This window comes from Diceros bicornis, chromosome 11 (assembly GCF_020826845.1).
Source record: "Diceros bicornis minor isolate mBicDic1 chromosome 11, mDicBic1.mat.cur, whole genome shotgun sequence".
In the NCBI taxonomy this organism is placed as follows: domain Eukaryota; kingdom Metazoa; phylum Chordata; class Mammalia; order Perissodactyla; family Rhinocerotidae; genus Diceros; species Diceros bicornis.
In genome coordinates, this window is record NC_080750.1 from 70,866,021 (window position 1) to 70,889,057 (window position 23,037).

A 23,037-nucleotide genomic window follows, 5' to 3' on the forward strand; every position below is an offset into this window, starting at 1 on the left:
CATTAAGACAAAGTGGTTCACGTTGCTCAAATCTGTTATGACTTTACTGATGTTTTTCTCTGATCATTCTGTTTTCTTGGTTTCTTTCTTGTCTTTTTTTTTTAAAAGTGGCTATCCTAATGGGTGTGTGATGGCATCTCATTTTGGTTTTGGTTCACATTTCCCTAATGATTAGAGATATTGAGCATCTTTTCATATGCTTATTAGTCGTTTGTATATCTTCTTTGGAAAAATGTCTATTCAAATCTTCTGCCCATTTTTTACATCAGGTTGTTTATTGTTGTGTGTAGGAGTTCTTTATTTATTCTGGATACTAAACCCTTATCAGATATATGATTTGCAAATATTCTGTGGATTGCCCTCTCTCTCTGTTGATTGTATTCTTTGATGCACAGATGTTGTAAATTTTGATATAGCCCAATTTGAGCATTTTTTTCATATGTTGCCTGTGCTTTTGGTGTCATATCCAAGAAACCATTGCCAAATCCAAGGTCATGAAGAACTGCCCCTATGTTATCTTCTAGGAGTTTTATAGTTTTCACTCTTATGTTTAGATCTTTGACACATTTGAGGTTAGCTTTTGTATATGGTATAAAGTAAGTGTCCCAGTTCATTTTTTTGCATATAGATATTCAGTTTTCACAAGATCATTTGCTGAAAAAATTTTCCTTTCCCAATGGGGAAGTGGTTTTGGTACCGTTTGTTAAAAATCATTTGACAATATATGCAACAGTTTATTTCTGGGCTGTGTGTTCTACTCCATTGGTCTAGATGTCTCAGGAACCTTTTTAAATGAGAAATTCATTATTTAATGTTTGATCTTGTATCCTGATTTTTTCAAAGTTTGCGTGTTGTATAACTCTCACTTGTAAAATTTTGTGTGTGTTTGTGTAAGAGAGAGAGGGAGAGAGAGAGTATTCACACATCTGGAGATATAGTGGAACTAAGTAAGACAAAATATTAAAGGATGCTACTTCTAGTTGAGGGGACCATGTGGTTTTTGTATTCTTATAAAAACTTAACTTGAGGCCAGCCCGGTGGCACAACGGTTAAGCGCGCCGTCCGCTTTGGCGGCCTGGGGTTCGCAAGTTCGGATCCCGGGCGTGCACCGACACATCGCTTGTCAGGCCATGCTGTGGCGGCATCCCATGTAAAGCAGAGGAAGATGGGCACAGATGTTAGCTCAGGGCCGGTCTTCCTCAGCAAAAAAGAGGAGGATTGGCATCAGATGTTAGCTCAGGGCTGATCTTCCTCACAAAAAAAAATTTGCTCATATTTTCTGGAATAAACATGTTTTCTTTTGTAATAAGAGAAAAGGATAAAGAAGAGTTTTCCAAGTGTATGTTACTTCCCTAGCCCCAAATCATGAGGGACAAACATAAGTACAAAAAAATATGTGAGAGTTCAGAGCTGGAAGAAAGGTGGAAGTTCCGCTTAGTTTTCGAGGTGAGGTGAAGAGAATGTGAAATGGATCCTGGGAAGGTGAGAGTCTGGAAGCCACTCATGCCTGGCCCTGCTTTGTCCCCACAGGTCCCAGCTGCCTCCGCCATGGTAACCCAGCAAGACAAGTGTCCACCAGGTACATTCTAAGACTGATCTCTAACTCTTTACCTCACTCTGTCTCCACACCCTTCCAGTCTTCTATTCCTGTGATTCCTGGTTCTTTATTCCACAGGAATTTACTGGATGTCTTCTGTGTGCCAGGCACTGTGCTAGCAGAGGGCACAAGGCTCCTGCCCTTGGAGCTCTCCTTTTGGGATGGTCCAGACAGAGGATGAACGTGACAGTCAGAGAGGCATGCTAGGAACTGTGAGGATAATTGAGTGATGGGTGGGACAGAGACCGGGTTGGTGAGACCTCCTGGGGAGGGTGACTTTCATGCAGAGAGCCACTTTCTTTGGTGCAGAGAGCCAGGTGGGTGCTCCTGAAGGGCCCCCAGGAACTATTGCCCCAGGGGGCAGGTGCAGGGGTTTGTTTGAGCAAAGCTAGGGGGCAGCTGGGGAGAGAGGAGGGTGAAGAGTTCAGAGGGACAGGTAGGGGCAGATCACACAGGGCCCTGGACACCATGGAGGGAACATGGGATTTATTTTTGAGCAAGGGACACCTGTGAAACGTTTTAGGCAGAGGACTGATGGGATCGGATTTGTATTTTTAGCACCCACTCTTGGATTGAAAGGGGGCAAGACTAGAACCGGTGGAGCACCTTCCATGGCATGTCTGTGAAGCGCACCCCTCGGTTTTCTACCTGGTGGGGTGTCTGTGTTCCCTGTGGTTCTGTGAGCGTGGGGAAAGGCCGCAGGAACCACGTCTGGCGTGGTGGTTGGCTGGGGCTCTGCCTCGTGCCTGTCTCCTCTCTCCACTTGGTTGAGTTAGGATTGATCTCCTGCACAAGGGCGTCCAGAGCTGGCAAGAGTAGCACTAGGGGTGCTTAAAATCCCTTGAAGAATTTGATTTCCTTTCTGTGACTGTGTGATCCTAGGAAAGGCTCCTGTGCCCTTCCGTTAGGGCGAGCCCACATTCCACAGCACCTCGTCAAGGTGTCAGGATGTGGAGAGGGAGGAGCCCAGCCCAGACAAACGCACAAAGGAAACTGCAGAAGCAGGAGATCTTCGGGCGCCAGTTGCTGTGGTCCGGGGGCGAGATGGGTGGGCTTGACCAGGGTGGTGAGCAGAGTCGTGGGCAGATTAGGAAGGACAAGGGACATAGACATCCTTTCCCTCTACAAACTGGTAAGAAAGAGTTCTCCTATATATTTGCAGTAGTTTCGTGGTTTCCTATTTTATAATTAAGTCATTGATTCACCCAGACTTTATTTTCTTGTAAGAAGAGAGTAAGAAAGACACTTTAGGGGCCGGCCCCGTGGCTTAGCAGTTAAGTGCACGCGCTCTGCTACTGGCGGCCCGAGTTGGAATCCCGGGCGCGCACCGATGCACTGCTTCCACGGCCATGCTGAGGCCACGTCCCACATACAGCAACTAGAAGGCTATGCAACTATGACGTACAACTATTTATTGGGGCTTTAGGGAAAAAAAAATAAAAGGAGGAGAATTGGCAATAGATGTTAGCTCAGAGCCGGTCTTCCTCAGCAAAAAGAGGAGGATTAGCATGGATGTTAGCTCAGGGCTGATCTTCCTCACAAAAAGAAAAAAAAAGAAAGACACTTTATTTTGCAGCAGTCTTGCTAGATGCCCAGCACTATTATTAAATAGTCACATTTTTATCATTGATATAAATTGGCATCATGATAATACATTATTAAGTCTGTGTAAGTTAGGTTTTTTAGAGCATCTTTCAATATTGATAAAAGTAAATCAGGAAACTCAGGGACAGTATGTAGAAGGATTATGGGGGCTTTTTTGTTTGTTTCTCTCCATTCTGAAGATCTCTGCCTTCTAACTGGAGAGTTTAAACTATTTATATTTAACACAATTACTGATAAGGTAAGACTGACTTCTGCCCCTTAGATATTTGTTTTCCTTACGTCTTATGTATTTTGTTCCTCAATTCCACCTTTGTGCCTTTTTTTCTATTTAGTTGATTTTTTGTAGTACCATTTTGATTCCTTTCTTGTTTCCTTTTGTGTTTATTTTTTAATTATTTTCTGAGTGGTTACTTTGGAGGTTACAATTACCATCTTAAGCTGATAAAACTTACTTTTTATAAAACTGACATAACTTCAATGGAATCCGAACCCCTGTGCTCCTATACATCTGCATCTCTCCTCTTTTATGTTGTGTCATAGATCACATCTTTGTACAGCGTGTGCCCATTTACATAGACCTTATGGAGATGTGTGTGGGTGCCAAGTTTACAAGGGGGGACTTGTGATGTTTAATTTTATGTGTCAGCTTGGTTAGGTTGTGGTGCCCAGATAGTTGGTCAAACAGTTTTCTATATGTTTCTGTGAAGGTATGTTTTTGGAGGAGATTACCATTTAAATCGGTAGACTTTGAGTGAAGCATTTTAGCCTCCTTAATGTGGGTGGGCCTCCTCCAATCATCTGAAGGTCTTCATAGAAAAAGGCTCACTTCCCTGGAGGAAAAGGGAGTTCTGCCTGCTCACTGCCTTCAGACTCAAACTACAACTCTTGCCAGAAGGCCTACCCTGTGGACTTTGAATTTGCTAGCCTCCACAGTTGTGTGAACCAGTTCTTTAAAATAAAAATCTCTCTAATCTCCAAAATATATGAAGAACTCATGCATCTCAACAACAAAAAAACTACCAACCCAATTAAAAAATGGGCAAAAGACCTGAACAGACATTTCTCCAAAGAAGATATACAGATGGCCAACAGACACATGAAAAGATGTTCAAAATCATTAACTATCAGGGAAATGCAAATCAAAACTACAATGAGATATCACCTCACGCCCATCAGAATGGCTATAATTAACAAGACAGGAAACAACATGTGTTGGAGAGGATGTGGCGAGAAGGGAACTCTCATACACTGCTGGTGGGAGTACAAACTGGTGCAGCCACTATGGAAAACAGTATGGAGATTCCTCAAAAAATCAAGGATAGAACTACCATATGATCCAGCTATTCCACTGTTGGGTATTTATCCAAAGAACTTGAAAACACCAATTTGTAAAGGTACATGCACCCCTGTGTTCATTGCAGCGTTATTCACAATAGCCAAGACTTGGAAGCAACCTAAGTGCCCATCAAGGGACGAATGGATAAAGAAGATGTGGTATATATACACAATGGAATACTACTCAGCCATAAGAAACGATGAAATCCAGCCATTTGTGACAACATGGATGGACATTGAGGGTATAATGCAAAGTGAAATAAGTCAGAGGGAGAAGGTCAAATACCGTATGATTTCCTTCATTAAGTAGTAGATAATAACAACAATAAACAAACACATAGGGACAGAGATTGGATTGGTGGTTACCAGAGGGGAAGGGGGAGGGAGGACGGTAAAAGGGATAATTCGGTACATGTGTGTGGTGATGGGTTGTAATTAGTATTTTGGTGGTGAACATGATGTAATCTATGCAGAAATAGAAGTATAATGATGTACACCTGAAATTTTTACAATGTTATAAACCAATGTTACTGCAATAAACAAAAAATTTAAAAAAATTAAAAAATAAAAAATAATAAAAATCTCTCTCTTTCTATACACACATACTCTCTCTCTCTCTCTCTCTCTGTTGGTTCTATTTCTCTGGAGAACCCTGACAAATACAGAATTTTAGAAGATTTAGAAATCTTTCTGGGCCGGTCCCGTGGCTTAGCGGTTAAGTGCGTGCGCTCCGCTGCTGGCGGCCCGGGTTCGGATCCCAGGTGCGCACCAACGCACCGCTTCTCCGGCCGTGCTGAGGCCGCGTCCCACTTACAGCAACTAGAAGGATGTGCAGCTATGACATACAACTATCTACTGGGGCTTTGGGGGGAAAAATAAATAAATAAATAAAATTATAAAAAAAAAAAAAAAGAAATCTTTCTAACCATGCTTGATCTCCAAATAAAGACAATAAGAAGGTCATAGTTCTGTCTGACATGATGCATGTATGCTGCACACCTCTGAAAGCACACTAACCCTTTCCTCAGAAGAAGATGCAATGTCCTTGGGTTGTGTTTACTCTTGTCCTCGACGTCCCATAACTTAAATACTATGATGTAAGTTAACAACACTTAAGTACTATGATACGAAGTCAACACATCTTATGTAATATGATAATGGGATAAGAGAGGGAAGAAAACAAAGATATTTGCTTAACATATAGACATACAAAAACATAGGCATAACGTAATAAAGAAGAAATATTCGTAACAATTACAGTCCTTGTTTCTGTAACTGGTCACACAGTCACAGCTGGTATTTATAACTACCTCCTTCACTACCCATTGCATTTCCCCTGCGCACAGCAAGCACCTCAGCTGATATGGCTCTATGTGTGGTAGGGTGACCCAAACCTCACTCCTGAAGGGTCTGAGTCATTAGGAGTCCTGCCTGAATTGAGTTGTTATGGATTTCCATTGACTTTGATCACAGGCGTGGTAATACTAAGAAAGTCCCAGGGGGATCTCCTGTACTCCAGACATGATCTTCCTTACCTCCACTGTGTACTTCAAGTCCCGTTTCTCCTTGGTAATCGGGGTCAGGCGCCCAGTCGGCACAGTAACTTCTCTGCCTGATAACTCAGAGGCGTGAGGATCCCAAAGTGGCTGAGTGGCAGTCTTAACTTCCAGTTCAGTGGAATCGTTGTTGTCCTGTGGTGGAAGCATTCCTCCCTCTGGAACTAAGACCTCTAGGCCAGCAGAGCACAACGTCGTGGGAACAAGAAGCAAAATTTTGCTAGTGGATGGTTAGGGGTAATAGTGAGTGGTGTCTCCCATTTCCAGCTCTTGGTTCCTGGACCCATGCATCCTGGCTGTGGAAGAAACAGTACCATATATTGGACACTGATTCAGAGCATATATAGTCGCCTGGAGAACCTTGTCCCAGATATGTAAGATATTGCCACCTACCTGGCATTTTAACTAAGTCTTCAAAAAGCCATTCCACCATTCTGTCAAGCCAGCTGACTCAGGGTGATGGAGAACGTAGTAAAACCAGGGAATTTTTTGAGCGTGGGCTCATTGCTGCCCCTCATTTACTGTCAAGTGAGTTCCTTGAACAGAACAACAGGGTGTGGCATACCACAACAGTGGATAAGGCATTCTGTAATCCCATGGATTGTAGTTTTGGCAGAAGCATTGCATGGAGGGAAGGTAAATCCATATCCAGAGTGTTTAATCCAGTAAGAACAAAATGTTGCCCCTTTCCATGGTGGAAGTGATCCAGTGTAATCAACCTGCCGCCAGGTGGCTGGCTGATCACTCTGGGGAATGGTGCCATATCAGGGGCTGAGTTTGTCTCTGCTGCTGGCCGATTGGACACTCAGCTGTGGCCATAGCCAGGTCAGCCTTTGTGTGTGGAGGTGATGTTGCTGAGCCCATGTATAACCTCTATCCCTGCCACCATTGCCACTTTGTTTATGAGCCCACTGAGCGATGATAGGGGTGGCTGGGGAAAGGGACTGACTGGTGTCCACAGAACAGGTCATCCTATCCTCTTGACTATTAAAATCCTCCTCTGCTGAGGTCATCCTTTGGTGGGCATTGACATGGGACACAAATATCTTCACGTTTTTTGCCTGTTCAGAGAGGTTTATCCACATACCTTTTCCCCAGACTTCCTTGTCACCAGTTTTCCAATCATGTTCCTATAAAGTCCCTGACCATTCAGCCAAACCATTGTCCACAGTCCGTGAATCAGCACGTCTGCCATTTCTTCTTCCAAGCAAAATGAATAACCAGAGGTTCTGCCCCTGGAAGGATTTCCCTTCACCACTGTCCAAGGATGTCCCGGAAAGGGGCTGTAGTGCTGTAGCTGTCCGCTTCCGGGTGATGCCTGTATATCATGCAGAACTATCTGTAATCCAGGCCCTAGTTTTCTCTTCCTCTGGCAACTGATTGGGGAAATCCCCAAAGGCCATAGGAACAGGCTGGAAGAAAGAAGGCAGTGTACCAGCAGTGGCTACCATGGGCATTTGGGCCACTTCTTCATGTAACTTCCTTGTGCCTTCAGGGCGTGCTCGAGCTCAATCTCGTATATACCCTTTCCATTTAATAATGGGGTGCTACTTTGCATGCCCAACTTTGTGGCTTGGTGGGTCAGATAACTACATGATGGGCAGCTCAGGTCACATGGTAACTTGGTAACCTATAATTAACCATTCAGTATCTACTCAGACCCAGAAGCAGGCCAAAAGCTGTTTCTCAAAAGGAGAGTAGTTATCCACAGAGGATGGTAGGGTTTTGCTCCAAAATCCTAAGAACCTGCGCTGAGCTTCACCCATAGCAGCTGGCTGAAGGCTCCAAACAGCATCCCTATCTGCCACTGATACGTTAAGCACCATTGGATCTGCTGGGCTATATGTCCCAAGTGGCAGAGCAGCACTGACCTGTTGCTTAGTCTTCTCTTGTTGTGGGCACCACTCAAAATTAGCAGCTTTTTGGATCACTCAGTAAACGGGCCAGAATAACACATCAAAATGAGCAATATGTTGCCTCTAAGACCAAATAGGCACACTGGGCATTGTGGCTCTTTCTTGGTTGTAGGAGAAGCCGATGCAACAACTTATCCTTTTCCTTAGAAAGGATATCTCAACATACCCCACACCACTGGACCCCAGACATGTCAGTGTGGTAGAAGCCCTCTGAATTTTTGTCGGATTTATTTCCCACCCTCTGACATGCAAATATCTTAGCAGTAAGTCTAGAGTACTTACTATTTCTTGCTCATTAGGTCTAATCAGCATAATGTCATCAATGTAACGAACCTGTGTGATACCTCATAGAAGGGAAAGGCAATCAAGATCCCTGCGAACTAAGTTATGACATAAGGCTGGAGAGTTGATGTACCCCTGATGTAGGACAGTGAAGGCATATGGCTGGCCTTGCCAGCTAGTGGCCTTACTAACAGATGTGGAGAAAAAAGCATTTGCCAGATCAATAGCTGCATAGCAGGTACCAGAGTGTGTGTTAATTTGCTCAAGCAATGAAACCACATCTGATACTGCAGCTGCAATGGTTAAGCTTCCAGTAATCCACTGTCATTCTCCAAGATCCATCTGTCTCTGGCACAGGCCAGATAGGCCAGCTGAATGGGGATGTGGTGGGAATCATCCCCCTGCATCCTTCAAGTCCTTAATGGTGGCACTAATCTCTGCGGTCCCTCCAGGAATACAGTATTGCTTTTGATTTACTATTTTCCTACCTAGAGGCAGTTCTAGAGGCTTCTACTTGGTCTTTTTCATCTAATAGCCTTCATTCTATATCTTAGGGAACTAATATGGGGAAACAGCCAGTTGCTGAGTATGTCTCTCCCAATTACGCATTCAGGACTCGGGAAATCATGACATGATGTGTTTGGGGACCCACTGGACCCACTATGAGGTGGACCTGAGCTAAAACTCTGTCATTCATCTGACCTTCATAAGCCCCTATTCTGACTCATTGACCACAGTGATGTTTTGGATCTCCTGGAATTAGTGTCAGTTCAGAGCCAGGGTCCAGCAGTCTCTAAAAAGTCTGATTATTTCCTTTTCCTCAATGCACAGTCACTCTGGTAAAAGGCTGTAAGTCCCTTTGAGGAAGGCTGGGAGAAAGATTAGCAGTATAAACTTTTGGCAGTATACTAAGGTTTTTCCTCAAAGAGTACTCAGATTCCCCTTCATTCAAGGGGTCTGGGTCTGTAAACTGGCTCAAGTCTGGGAATTGATTGAGGGACCATGACTCTGTTTTTATGATTCAAGTTAGACTTTTGTTCACTTGACCTAGAACTTTTCTGCTTATACGGATCAAGTACGAATTTGTAGATTTTCCAACTATTTCAGTTCTAGGAACACCACAATCAACTCACCAACGCCATAGGTCTCTGTGAGTCAGAGTATTCTGATTGCTACTTTGAGTCTGCTGTCCATTCAATAACCACACCCACTTTGCCTTTGTCGATTGAGTGCCGCCACTTGGCTCCTGCCACCTTGGGACCCAGTCACCCCCCATTACATTTAGTTTTCCCAATTCAGTGACAGCAATTCCCATGGTACTTTCTGGCCTATCGAGAAGAGTGATCACAGAGCTCTTCAAGGATGCTGAGGATCCTTCACAAATTTATTTCCCCTCACAAGTTTATTTCTCAGAGTCATAGTGAAAGGTGTGTCCTCTGGACCAGCCCAGAGTGGGTGAGCAGGTCTTAAATGTCAAACCCACTCTAACATTCCAATCTCTCTCAGCCTTTGAATCCCTTCCTGTACAGTATACCAAGGCAGATCTGGCATTTCAAGTTCGTTTACTATGAGCCACCTTTTAGTTCATGTTTCAGCCAAGCAACCAATCAATTAGAGCCCTTTATAACTCCCAAAGCTGCAACAGTAGTCCAGAATCTCTGCTTAGTGGACCCATATCAATAAATTTGGCCTGACCTAGCTTTATGTTCCTTCTACCATTATGCCACAACCTTAATATCCATTCCCATACATATTTCCCAGGTTCTGTCTGTTTAAATTGGAAAAGTCAAGTAGTTATTTTGGAGTACAGTGCACCATTTGCATTGTAATTCAGCCACTGGATACTGGATTTGGTTTTCAGCAGTCTCAGATCTGCAACTACAGGAGATAAGAGTCTCTTTCAGGGCAGACACAGAAGATTTCAGGTCATTATGCGGAGCTTGAGCTGGGAATTCAAATCCCTAAGTTCATTGTTTTCTGTCCCCATTTTGTCCAGCAAAATTAGGAGCAGGCAGCCAATCTCATTTTGTTCATTGGTTTTACAAAAAAGTTCAAAGGTATCAGGTAACAAAAGCAAAAACAGACAAATGGGACTAGATCAAACTCTAAGCGTGAAAGGAAACAATCAACAGTAAAAATGCAACCTACTGAATGGTATTTGCAAGTTATATATTTGATAAGGGATTAATATCCAGAGAATATAAGGAACTGCTACAACTCAACAACATCAAAAATAACCTGATTAAAAAATGAGCAAAGGACTTGAGTAGATAATTCTCCAAAGAAGATATACAAATGGCCAACAAACATGAAAAGATATTCAACATCATTAATCATAAGAGAAATGCAAGTCAAAACACAATGAGCTATCATCTCACACTCATTAGGATGGCCACTACCAAAAGAACAGGAAATAACAAGTGTTAGGGAGGATGCAGAAATTTTGGAACCCTCATGCACTGTTGGTGGGAATGTAAAATGATGCAGCCATTATGAAAAGCAGTATGAGAGTTACTCAAAATTTAAAATAGAATTACTATATGATGCAGCAATTCCACTTCTGGATAGGTATCCAAAAGAATTGAAAGCAGGATCTGGAAGAGCTATTTGTACACTCATGTTCACAGTGGCATTCTTCACAATAACCAAGAGGTGGGAGCAACCCAGATGACCATCAACAGATGAATGGATAAAGAAAATGTGTTATGTAGATGGAATGGAGTATTATGAAGCCTTAAAAAAGAAGGAAATACTGTCACATGCTATGACATAGTTAAACCTCAAAGACATTATGCTAAGCAGAATAGGCCAGTCATGAAAGGACATATCCTGTGTGATTCCACTGTTATAAGTATTTAAAGTACTCAAAATCATAGAAACAGAAAGTGGGAAGATGACTGCCAAGGGCTGGAAGGAGTAGGGAGGGGGATTAGTCTTAATGGATACAGAGTTTCAGTTTTGTAAGATGGAAAGTTCTGGAGATCTGTTGTACAACAATATGAATACACGTAACACTGCTGAAATGTACACTTAAAAATGGTGAAGGTGGTAAACTGAAAGTTATATTTTTTACCACAATTTTTTAAGTTCAAAGGAGTCATATAAATGGTTGACCTTGTCCCTTATACGTATTTGATTAGGAGTATTCAGTGGTGATGTTTTGCCTATCAATATTGCCACATCATGCCATGGACTATCGGTACACTTTTTACTACAGGAAATAGAGTCATTAGTGCCTTTAAGTCTAAATAGATTAGAGAACCCCTTCCAGAAACCCCAGAAAACTCATCCTTAACATTCTGTTTTTCTAGAATCACTCTCAGTACCAAAAGCTGGTTTAGTCGGTATTCTCCAGAGAAACAGAACCAATAGAAATTGTATATATAGAGAGACAGAGATTTATTTTCAAGAATTGCTCGTGCACTTGTGAAGTCCAAAATCCAGAAGTAGGCCAGCAGGCTGAGACTCAGGGAAAAATTGATGCTGCAGTTTGGGTCCAAAGGCAGTCTGCTGGCAGAATTCCCTCTTCTTCCAGGGAAATCAGTCATTTTCATTAAGACCTGCAACTGATTGGATAAGGCCCACCCACATTATTTGGTATAAACTGATGTACTCAAAGTCTACTAAATGTTAATTTCATCTAAAAAAATACCTTCAAAGCAACACCCAGACCTGTTGGACTAAATATCTGGGTACCATGGCCTAGCCAAGGTGACACCTAAAATTAAACATCACAGTTACCTTGGAGATTACAATTACCATCTTAAGCTTAAACAACCAGGTTTGAATAATACCAACATAATTTTAATGGTATCCAAACACTATGCTCCTATACGTCCATCTCTATCCTTTTATATTGTTGTTTTCATAGATCACATCTTTGTACATTGTGTGATCATTAAAATAGATCTATTATTATTGTTTTATACATTTGCCCATTAAATAATATATAAAAAAAGAGAAATGACAAAGTACTATAAAACTGTGCTATGGACTGAATTATGCTCCCCCAAAATTCATATGTTGAAGCCCTAACCCCTATGTTATGTTATTTGGAGATGGGGCCTTTGGGACATAATTAGGTTTAGATGATGTCGTGAAAGCAGGGCACTCATGATGGAATTAGTGCCCTTATAAGAACAACTTGTTCTCCCTCTCTCTCTGTCTGTCTGCACGCACACAAAGAATGTGTCATGTGAGCACATAGCAAGATGGTGGCAGCTTACAAGGTAAGAGAGGTCTCAGAATCAAAGCTACCTTGCTGACACTTTGATCTTGGACTTCCCAGCCTTCAGAACTGTGAAAAATAAATGTCTGTTGTTTAAGCCACCCAGTCTATGGTATTTTGTTGTAGCAGCCCAAATAGACTAGGACATACTGGCATTTATATTTATCTATGTAGTTACCTTTTCCAGTATTTTCTTTCTGTACCCAATATCTTTATTTCTGTATTCCATTATCTTTATTTCTTGATATGACTTTGAGCGACTGTCTATCATTTCATTTCAAACTGAAGGACTCCCTTTCTTTTTTATAGGGCAGGTCTACTAGTAATGTACTCCATTGGCTTTTGTTTATCTGAGAATGTCTTAATTTCTTCTTCACCCTTGAAGATAGTTATGCTGGATATAGAACTTCTTGGTTGACAGATAATTTTCTTTCAGCGCTTTAAATATGTCATCCACTGCCTCCTGGCCTCCATGGTTTCTAATGAGAAATCAGTTGATTACCTTAGTGAGGATCCTTTGTAGGTGATGAGTCATGTCTCACCTGCTGCTCTCAAGATTCTCTGTTTGTGTTTGGCTTTTGTCCATTTGACTTTTTGTCTCTGGGTGGACGTCTTTACATTTATCCTGCTTGGTGTTAATTGGGCTTCTTGGGTATACAGACAAATCTTTTGACAAATTTAGAAAAATTTTGCCCATTATTTCTTCAAATATTTTTTCTGTCCCTTTCTTTCTCTTTTCTCCATCTGGAATTCCCATGGTGCGTATGTTGGTGCATTTGGTGGTGTCCCCCAGGTCCCCCAGGCTCTGTGTATTTTTTCATTCTTTTTTTGTTTCTGCTGCTCAGACTGGATAATTTCAATACCTTATCTACATGTTCACTGGTATTTTTTATTCTGCCTGCTCAAATTTACCATTTAACCCTCTAGTGATACAAAGATGCAAAGAGGCTGAAAGGAAAAGGATGGAAAAAGATATTGTATGCAAGTAGTAACCAAAAGAGAGCTGAGGTGGCTACATTCTGAACAAACAAAATAGATTTTAAATCACAATAATTTTAAAAGAGACGCAAGAACACTATGTTTTGGTAAAAGTTTTGAACCAGCTAGATGATATAATAATTATAAGCATATATGTGCCTAACAACAGAGCCCCAAAAATGTGAAGCAAAAATGGACAACACTGAAGAGAGAAATAGACAAGTTCAATAATACTAGTTGGAGACTACAATATCCCTTTTCAGAAATGCCTAGAACATCCAGACAGAGGATCAAAAGGAAATAGAGGACATGAACAACACTATAAATCCATTCGATTTAAAAGACATATACAGAATGTTCCACCCAACCACGTCAGAATATACATTATTCTCAGGTGGACATGGAACATTCTCCAGGATGAACCATATATTAGGCCACAAAACAAACTTCAATACATTTTAAAATATTGAAATCATACAAAGTTTCTTTAATGACCAAAATGGAATGAAGTTTAAATCAGTAACAGAAAGAACGTTGGAAAACTCACAATGTGTGGAAATGAAACAACACTCTTAAACAACAAATAGGTCAAGAAGAAATCACAAGGGAAATTAGAAAATACCTTCAGACAAATGAAAACAAGAACACAACATCCATATGTGATGCAGTGAAAGCAATACTCCAGGATTTATAACTGTAAAGCCCTCCGTTAACAAAAGAGAAAAGATCTCAAATAAATGACCTAACAGTACACTTTACAGAAATAGAAAAAGAAGAGCAAACTAAGAACAAAGTCAGCAGAAGCATGAAAATAATAAAGATTAGAGCAAAGATAAATGAAATAGTGAATAGAAAAGCAATAGCGAAAATCCACAAAACCAAAAGATGATTCTTTGAAAAGATCAACAACATTGACAAACTTTAGCTGTATTGACTAAGAAGATTCAATTAGAAAGGAAAGAGGGGACATTACTACTGACTTTACAGAAATCAAAAAGTTGTAACAGAATCCTATGAACAACTATATATCAACAAATAGGATAACCTAGATGATATGGACAAATTTCTAGAAAAACAAACTACCAAAACTGTCCCAAGAAGAAATGCAAAATCTAAATAGACCTATAACTAGTAAGGAGCTTTAATTAGCAATCAAAAATCTCTCAGCAAAGAAAAGCCCAGGACCAGATGGCTTCACCATGGAATTCTGCGAAATATTTTTTAATGAATTGACACCCATCCTTCTCAAACTCTTCCAAAAATGTCTAAGAAGAGGAAACACTGCCTAACTCATTCTATGAGGCCAGCGTTACCCTGAAACTGAAGCCAGATAATGATGCTAGAAGAAAACAAAACTACAGATCAGTATGCCTTTATGAATATAAATGCAAAATATCATCAAAAAATACTAGCAAATTGAATTCAACATATTAAAAGGACTGTACCTCATAACTCAGTGGGATTTATCCCAGAAATGCTACAGTGTTTCAATATTTGAAAATCAATCAATGTAATACACCACATTAATTGAATGAAGGAGGAAAACCACATGATCATTTCAATTGATGCAGAAAAAGGAGTTGACAAAATCCAATACACTTTTGTGATAAAAATACTCAGCACATTAGGAATAGAAGGGAACTTTCTCAACATGTTAAAGGTCATCTATGAAAAACCCATAGCTAACATACTCAGTAGTGAAGACTGAAAGCTTTTTCTTTAAGGTCAGAAACAAGACCAGATGCGCAATTTCACCACTTCTATTTGACATAGTGGTGGAAGTTCTAGCCAGACCAATTAGGCAAGAAAAAGAAATAAAAAGTATCCAGGAGTGACGTCAGCATCATGGCGGAGTGAGCTTTCCCGTGAATTCTTCCCCCACAAAATACAACAAAAGTAACAGCCACAGACAAACAACGGAATCCCAGACAGTCAAAAGCTGGAGCGGAGGGATCCACACTGCCGCACATCTGAGAGCGGAACGTGCTGGGCCCCCGGAGGAAGTGGGGAGAGGTAAGGAGAACTCCGCTCCCTCCCCATCAGATCAGCGATCCGGTCCGCGCGGCTCCCAGAGAGGGGGGAGGGGCGGCCCTCGGCGGGAAACTGTAGCTCTTCGGGCGCTCTCAGCCAGTGGGAAACTCCCGCACAGAGGGCTCAGAGGAGCCACAGGGCTACCATCAACATCTGAGCAACCCAGAGAGCGGATAAAGAGGGGCAAACGAGAAGCCTCCCACGTCAGGAACCCAGAGGGCAAAAGAGAGAGCTCCCTCCTCCCCACAACCCGGAGTCTGCAGCTCGACCAGATCTAGCGGTCCGAGGCAGACCTGAATAAATTGGACTGGACCCGTGGATCGCAGTGGGGAAAAGAAACAAAACAAAACAAAACAAAACTGCGGATCGCAGCAGAAAAACTGGGGCAGAGCGCAGGGGGCTTAGACTACACAGCCCTTCACCACCACACAGTGGCGGCAGGTGGAAAGTGCAACCAGAGACTTCCAGGATGAGGAAAACCAAAACCAACACAGGAACCACAATGCAAAAATATATGAAATCACCAGACCAGAAACAAAATGACAAGCAACCAGAAATCAACCCCGAAGACACAGAAATCCATAAACTAAATGACAGAGATTTCAAAATAGCTATCATAAAAACACTCAACAAAATACGAGACAACACAGACAAACAATTAAATGAGATTAGGAGTTTCTTCACAAAAGAGATTTAAATCATAAAGAAAAACCTATCAGGGCTGATGGAGATGAAGAACACAATGGAGGAGATAAAGGAGAATCTGGAATCTTTAAAGAACAGAGCTGACAATATGGAGGAAAGAATTAGTACTTTAGAGGATAGGAATACAGATATACTCCAGATGGAAGAAGAGAGAGAACTAAGACTAAAAAGAAATGAAGAAAGACTCCGAGAAATATCGGACTCTATTAGAAAATGTAACATAAGAATTATAGGTATTCCTGAGGGAGAGGAGAGGGAAAGAGGAACAGAGAGCCTATTCAAGGAAATAATAGCTGAAAATTTCCCAAATCTGGGGAAGGAGCAGGAAATACCAGTAAGCGAAGCCAACAGGACTCCTATATATATTAACAGACAAAGGCCTTCACCACGACACCTAGTGGTAAGGCTAGCCAGGGTCAACGACAAAGAAACAATATTAAGGGCAGCTAGACAAAAACAAAAAATAACGTACAAAGGAACTCCCATCAGGCTCTCAGCGGATTTCTCAACAGAAACTTTTCAGGCTAGAAGAGACTGGAATGATATATTCAAAATACTAAAAGACAAAAACTTTCAGCCAAGAATACTCTATCCAGCAAAAATATCCTTCAAATATGATGGAGAAATAGTAACTCTCCCAGATAAACAAAAGCTAAGGGAGTTCATGGCCACGAGACCGCCACTACAAGAAATACTCAAGAAGGCCCTCAGGCCTGAAAACAAGAAGAGAAAGGGAACACAAAGCTTGGAGTAAGGAGAAAAGTAGGTAGACAAAATCAGAGAAATAGTAGATCTTTACCGGAATAGGTTAGCAACCACTTAAATACTAAACTCAAAGATCAAAGGAAGAAATTCACCAAAAATAAATTTAACCTCATCACTGTAAACACACAGCCACAACACAAGATAGAATAAGGTATAACAAGAGCAACTTAGAAGGGGAAGAGGAAAGTGACTGAATTGACTTAGTATAAGGAAATAGGAGGCTATCAGATAATGGACTATCTCATACAGAAGATTTTTCGCCCAAACCTCAAGGTAACCACTAAACAAATAATCAAATTAAAACCACATATGATAAACAAAGAGAAAACTAGAAGAATCATAAGACAGAACAACCAAACTGAATTGGCAGTCCAAAACAAATGGGACAAGAAACAAAGGAAATGCAAAAGAACCAGAAAATAAGTGACAAAACAGCAACATTCAACCCTCATATTTCAATAATTACCCTAAATGTAAATGGATTGAACTCTCCAATCAAAAGATACAGAGTGGCAGGATGGATTAAAAAGCAAGACCCAACAATATGCTGCCTTCAGGAAACACATCTTAGCACTAAAGACAAGCACAGGCTCAGAGTGAAAGGATGGAAGACAATACTCCAAGCTAATGGCAAACAAAAGAAAGCAGGTGTTGCCATACTCATATCAGACAAAGTAGACTTCAAGATAAAACAGGTTAAGAAAGACAAAGAAGGGAAATATATAATGATAAAAGGGACACTCCATCAAGAAGACATATCACTTATAAATATATATGCACCCAACATAGGAGCACCAATGTACATAAAACAACTATTAACAAACCTAAAAGGAGAAATCAACAACAACACAATAATAGTAGGGGATCTTAACACCCCACTTACAGCAATGGATAGATCATCCAGACAAAAAGTTAATAAAGAAATATTAGACTTAAATGAAAAACTGGACGAGATGGACCTAGTAGACATATACAGAGCACTCCACCCAAAAACAGCTGACTACACATTCTTCTCAAGCGCGCATGGAACATTCTCTAGGATAGACCATATGTTGGGAAACAAAGCAAGCCTCAATAAATTTAAGAGGATTGAAATCATAACAAGCATCTTTTCAGACCATAAGGCTATGAAACTGGAAATGAACCAGGAAAAAAAAACTGGGAAAGTGACAAAAATGTGGAGATTAAACAACATGCTACTGAACAACCAATGGATCATTGATGAAATTAAAGGAGAAATCAAAAACTATCTGGAAACAAACGAAAATGATAACATGCCATATCAAACCATATGGGACGCAGCAAAAGCGGTCCTGAGAGGGAAACTCATAGCGATACAAGCCCACCTTAACAAACAAGAAAAAGCCCTAATAGGCAACCTTAAATTACACCTAACAGAACTAGAAAAAGAAGAACAAACAAAGCCCAAAGCCAGCAGAAGGAGAGAAATAATAAAAATCAGAGCAGAAATAAATGATATTGAGACCAAAAAAACAGTAGAAAGGATTAATGAAACAAAGAGTTGGTTCTTCGAGAAGATAAACAAAATAGACAAACCCTTAGCCAGGCTAACTAAGAAAAAAAGAGAAAAGGCTCAAGTAAATAAAATTAGAAATGAAAGAGGAGAAATTACAACGGATACCATGGAAATACAGAGGATTATAAGAGAATACTATGAGAAATTATATGCCAACAAATTGGACAATCTAGAAGAAATGGATAAATTCTTAGACTTATACAACCTCCCAAAATTGAACCAAGAAGAAATGGAGAATCTGAATAGACCAATCACAAGTAAAGAGATTGAAATAGTAATCAAAAACCTCCCAAAAAATAAAAGTCCAGGACCAGATGGCTTCTCCAGTGAATTTTACCAAACATTCAAAGAAGATTTAATACCCATCCTCCTCAAACTATTCCAAAAAATAGAGGAAGATGGAACACTTCCTGAATCATTCTACGAGGCCAACATCACCCTGATACCGAAACCAGACAAAGACAATACAAAGAAAGAAAATTACAGGCCAATATCGCTGATGAACATTGATGCAAAAATCCTCAACAAAATATTGGCAAACCGAATACAACAATATATTAAAAAGATCATACACCATGATCAAGTGGGATTTATACCAGAGACGCAGGGATGGTTCAACATCCGCAAATCAATCAACGTGATACATCACATCAACAAAACAAAGAATAAAAACCACATGATCATCTCAATAGACGCAGAGAAGGCATTTGACAAGATACAACATCCATTTATGATAAAAACTCTCAATAAATTGGGAATAGAAGGAAAGTACCTCAACATAATAAAGGCCATATATGACAAACCCACAGCTAACATCATACTCAACGGGGAAAGACTGAAAGCCATTCCTCTGAGAACAGGAACGAGGCAGGGCTGCCCACTCTCACCACTCCTGTTCAACATAGTACTGGAGGTTTTGGCCAGAGCAATTAGGCAAGAAAAAGGAATAAAAGGAATCCAAATAGGTAACGAAGAAGTGAAACTCTCACTATTTGCAGATGACATGATTGTATATATAGAAAACCCTAAAGAATCTGTTGGAAAACTGTTAGAAACAATCAACAACTACAGCAAAGTTGCAGGGTACAAAATCAATCTACAAAAATCAGTTGCATTTCTATATGCTAATAATGAACTAACAGAAAGAGAGCTCAAAAAGATAATACCATTTACAATTGCATCAAAAAGAATAAAATACCTAGGAATAAATCTTACCAAGGAGGTGAAGGACCTATACAATGAGAACTACAAGACATTATTGAGGGAAATCCACGATGACATAAAGAAATGGAAAGAAATCCCATGCACGTGGATTGGAAGAATAAACATAGTTAAAATGTCTATATTACCTAAAGCAATCTACAGATTCAATGCAATCCCAATCAGAATCCCAATGACATTCTTCACAGAAATAGAAAAAAGAATACTAAAATTTATATGGGGCAACAAAAGACCCCGAATAGCTAAAGAAATCCTAAAGAAAAAGAACAAAGCAGGAGGCATCACAATTCCTGACTTCAAAACATACTACAAAGCAATAGTAATCAAAACAGCATGGTACTGGTACAAAAACAGACGCACAGATCAATGGAACAGAATTGAAAGCCCAGAAATAAAACCACACATATACGGACAGCTAATTTTCGACAAAGGTGCTAAGGACATGCAATGGAGAAAGGAAAGTCTCTTCAATAAATGGTGTTGGGAAAACTGGACATCCACATGCAAAAGAATGAAAGTGGACCATGTGCTATCGCCATACACAAAAATTAACTCAAAATGGATCAAAGACCTGAAGGTGAGACCTGAAACTATAAAACTCATAGAAGAAAATATAGGCAACACACTATTTGACATTGGGTTTAAAGGAATCTTTTCGGATGACATGCCTACCCAGACTAGGGAAACTAAAGAAAAAATAAACAAGTGGGACTTTATCAGACTAAAGAGCTTTTATAAGACAAATGAAATCAGAATCAAGATGAACAAACAACCAACCAGCTGGGAGAGAATATTTGCAAAACATACATCTGACAAGGGGTTGATCTCCATAATATATAAAGAACTCACACAATTGAACAACAAAAAAACAAACAACCCGATCAAAAAATGGGCAGAGGAAATGAACAGACACTTCTCCAAGGAAGATATACAGATGGCCAATAGGCACATGAAAAGATGCTCAACATCACTAATCATCAGGGAAATGCAAATCAAAACAACACTAAGATACCGCCTCACGCCCGTTAGAATGGCTATAATCACCAAGACAAAAAACAACAAATGTTGGAGAGGATGTGGAGAAACAGGAACCCTCATACACAGCTGGTGGGAATGCAAATTGGTGCAGCCTCTATGGAAAACGGTATGGAGATTCCTCAAAGAATTAAAAATAGAGATGCCCTATGATCCAGCCATCCCACTACTGGGAATCTATCCAACGCACCTGAAATCAACAATCCAAAGAGGCTTATGCACCCCTATGTTCATTGCAGCATTATTCACCATAGCCAAGAAGTGGAAGCAACCTAAGTGTCCCTCGACTGACAATTGGATTAAGAAAATGTGGTATATATATACAATGGAATACTACTGAGCCATAAAAAAAGACAAAATCGTCCCATTTGCAACAACATGGATGGGCCTGGAGCGTATTATGTTAAGTGAAATAAGCCAGAAAGAGAAAGACAAACACTGTATGATCTCACTCATATGTGGAATATAAACCAACACATGGACAGAGAAAACTGGACTGTGGTTACCCGGGAAGTGGGGGTGGGGGGTGGGCACAAGGGGTGAAGGGAGTCATATACGGGGTGAAGGACAAACAAAAATGTACAACCCAAAATCTCACAATGTTAGAAACCATTAAAATATCAATAAAAATGTAAAAAAAAAAAAAAAAAAAAGTATCCAAATGGGAAAGGAAGAAGTAGAAGTATCACTACTTATAGATGACATGATCTTATATGTAAAAGAACTAAAGAATGCACATCCAAAAAAACCCTATTAGAACTAACAAATGAGGGCCGGCCCAGGGGTGCAAGCGGTTAAGTGCGTGCGCTCCGCTGTGGCGGCCCGGGGTTCACCGGGTCAGATCCCGGGCATGCGATGCACCATTTGGCAAGCCATGCTGTGGCTGCGTCCCATATAAAGTGGAGGAAGATAGGCACGGATGTTAGCCCAGGGCCAGTTTTCCTTAGCAAAAAAAAAAAAAAAAAGAACTAACAAATGAATTCTAACCTATTAGAACTAATAAAATCAACACATAAAAATAAGTTATATTTCTATACACTAGCAATAAACAATCCCAAAAGGAAATTAAAACAATTCCATATACAATGGCATCAAAAAGAAGAAAATACTTAAGAATAAATGTAACAAGGAGGCACAAGACTTTTACACTGAAAACTACAAAACATTGCTGAAAAAAAAATGTAAAGAGACCTAAATAAACGGGAAGACTTTCCATGTTCATGAGTTGGAAGACAATATTGTTAAGATGACAGTATTAACTGCAACAATATACAGATTCAATGCAATCCCTCTCAAAATCCCAACAGCATAATTTCAGAAATGGAAGAACCCATATTCAAATTCCTGTGGAGTTAAAAGGAACCCAGAATAACCAAAACAATGTTGGAAAAGAAAAACAAAGTTGAGGGACTCACACCTCCTGATTTCCAAGCTATGACAAAGGTACAGTAATCAAAACAGTGTGGTACTTGCATAAGGATTAGACATATAGACCAATGGATTGATAATCCAGAAATAAATCTTCACATCTATGTCAATTGATTTTGGACATGTGTGCTAAGACCATTCAATGGGGAAAGGATAGTCTCTTCAACAAATAGCACTGGAGAAACTGGATATCCAGCATGCAAAGAATGAAGTTGGGCCCCTTACCTTATACCATATACAAAATTAACTCGAATCAGACCAAAATAAAAGAGTTATAACTATAAAACTCTTAGAAGAAAACATAGGGACAATTCTTGATGACTTTGAATTTGGCAATGGTTTCTTAATATGACAATAAAAGCATAGGCAACTAAAGAAAAAAATTGATAAATCAAACTACATCAAAATTTAAAACTGCATTAAAGGATTCAGTCAAATGAATGAAAAGGCAACCCAAAGAATGTGAGAAAATATTTGTGAATCAAATCACTAAGAGTTTAATATCCAGAATATATAAATCAGTCCTACATAACAATAACAAAAAGACAAAGAACCCAATTAAAAATGGGCAAAGGACTTGAATAGACATTTTTCCACAGGTGATCCACAAATGGCCAACAAGCATATGAAAAGATGCTCACCATCACTAATCACAAGAGAAATGCAAATCAAAACCACAATGAGCTATCATCTCACACCCATTATGATGGCTACTATCAACAATACAGAAAATAACAAGTGTTAGTGAGGATCTGGAGAAATTGGAATCCTATGCACTGTTGGTGAGATTGTAAAATAGTGCAGTCCTTATGGAAAAC

At 40.1% G+C, this 23,037-nt stretch overlaps 1 protein-coding gene across 2 annotated transcripts in view; it reads left to right on the forward strand.

Annotated features, from left to right (window-relative positions):
• LOC131411548 (tumor necrosis factor receptor superfamily member 10A-like) overlaps positions 1-23,037 on the forward strand; it is a 48,116-nt gene that overhangs the window by 15,146 nt on the left and 9,933 nt on the right. For both annotated transcript variants that reach the window (XM_058550525.1, XM_058550526.1), the window contains exon 2: positions 1,531-1,579. In XM_058550525.1, coding sequence (XP_058406508.1) covers positions 1,531-1,579 — 49 coding nt within the window. The remainder of the gene's footprint in view (positions 1-1,530; positions 1,580-23,037) is intronic.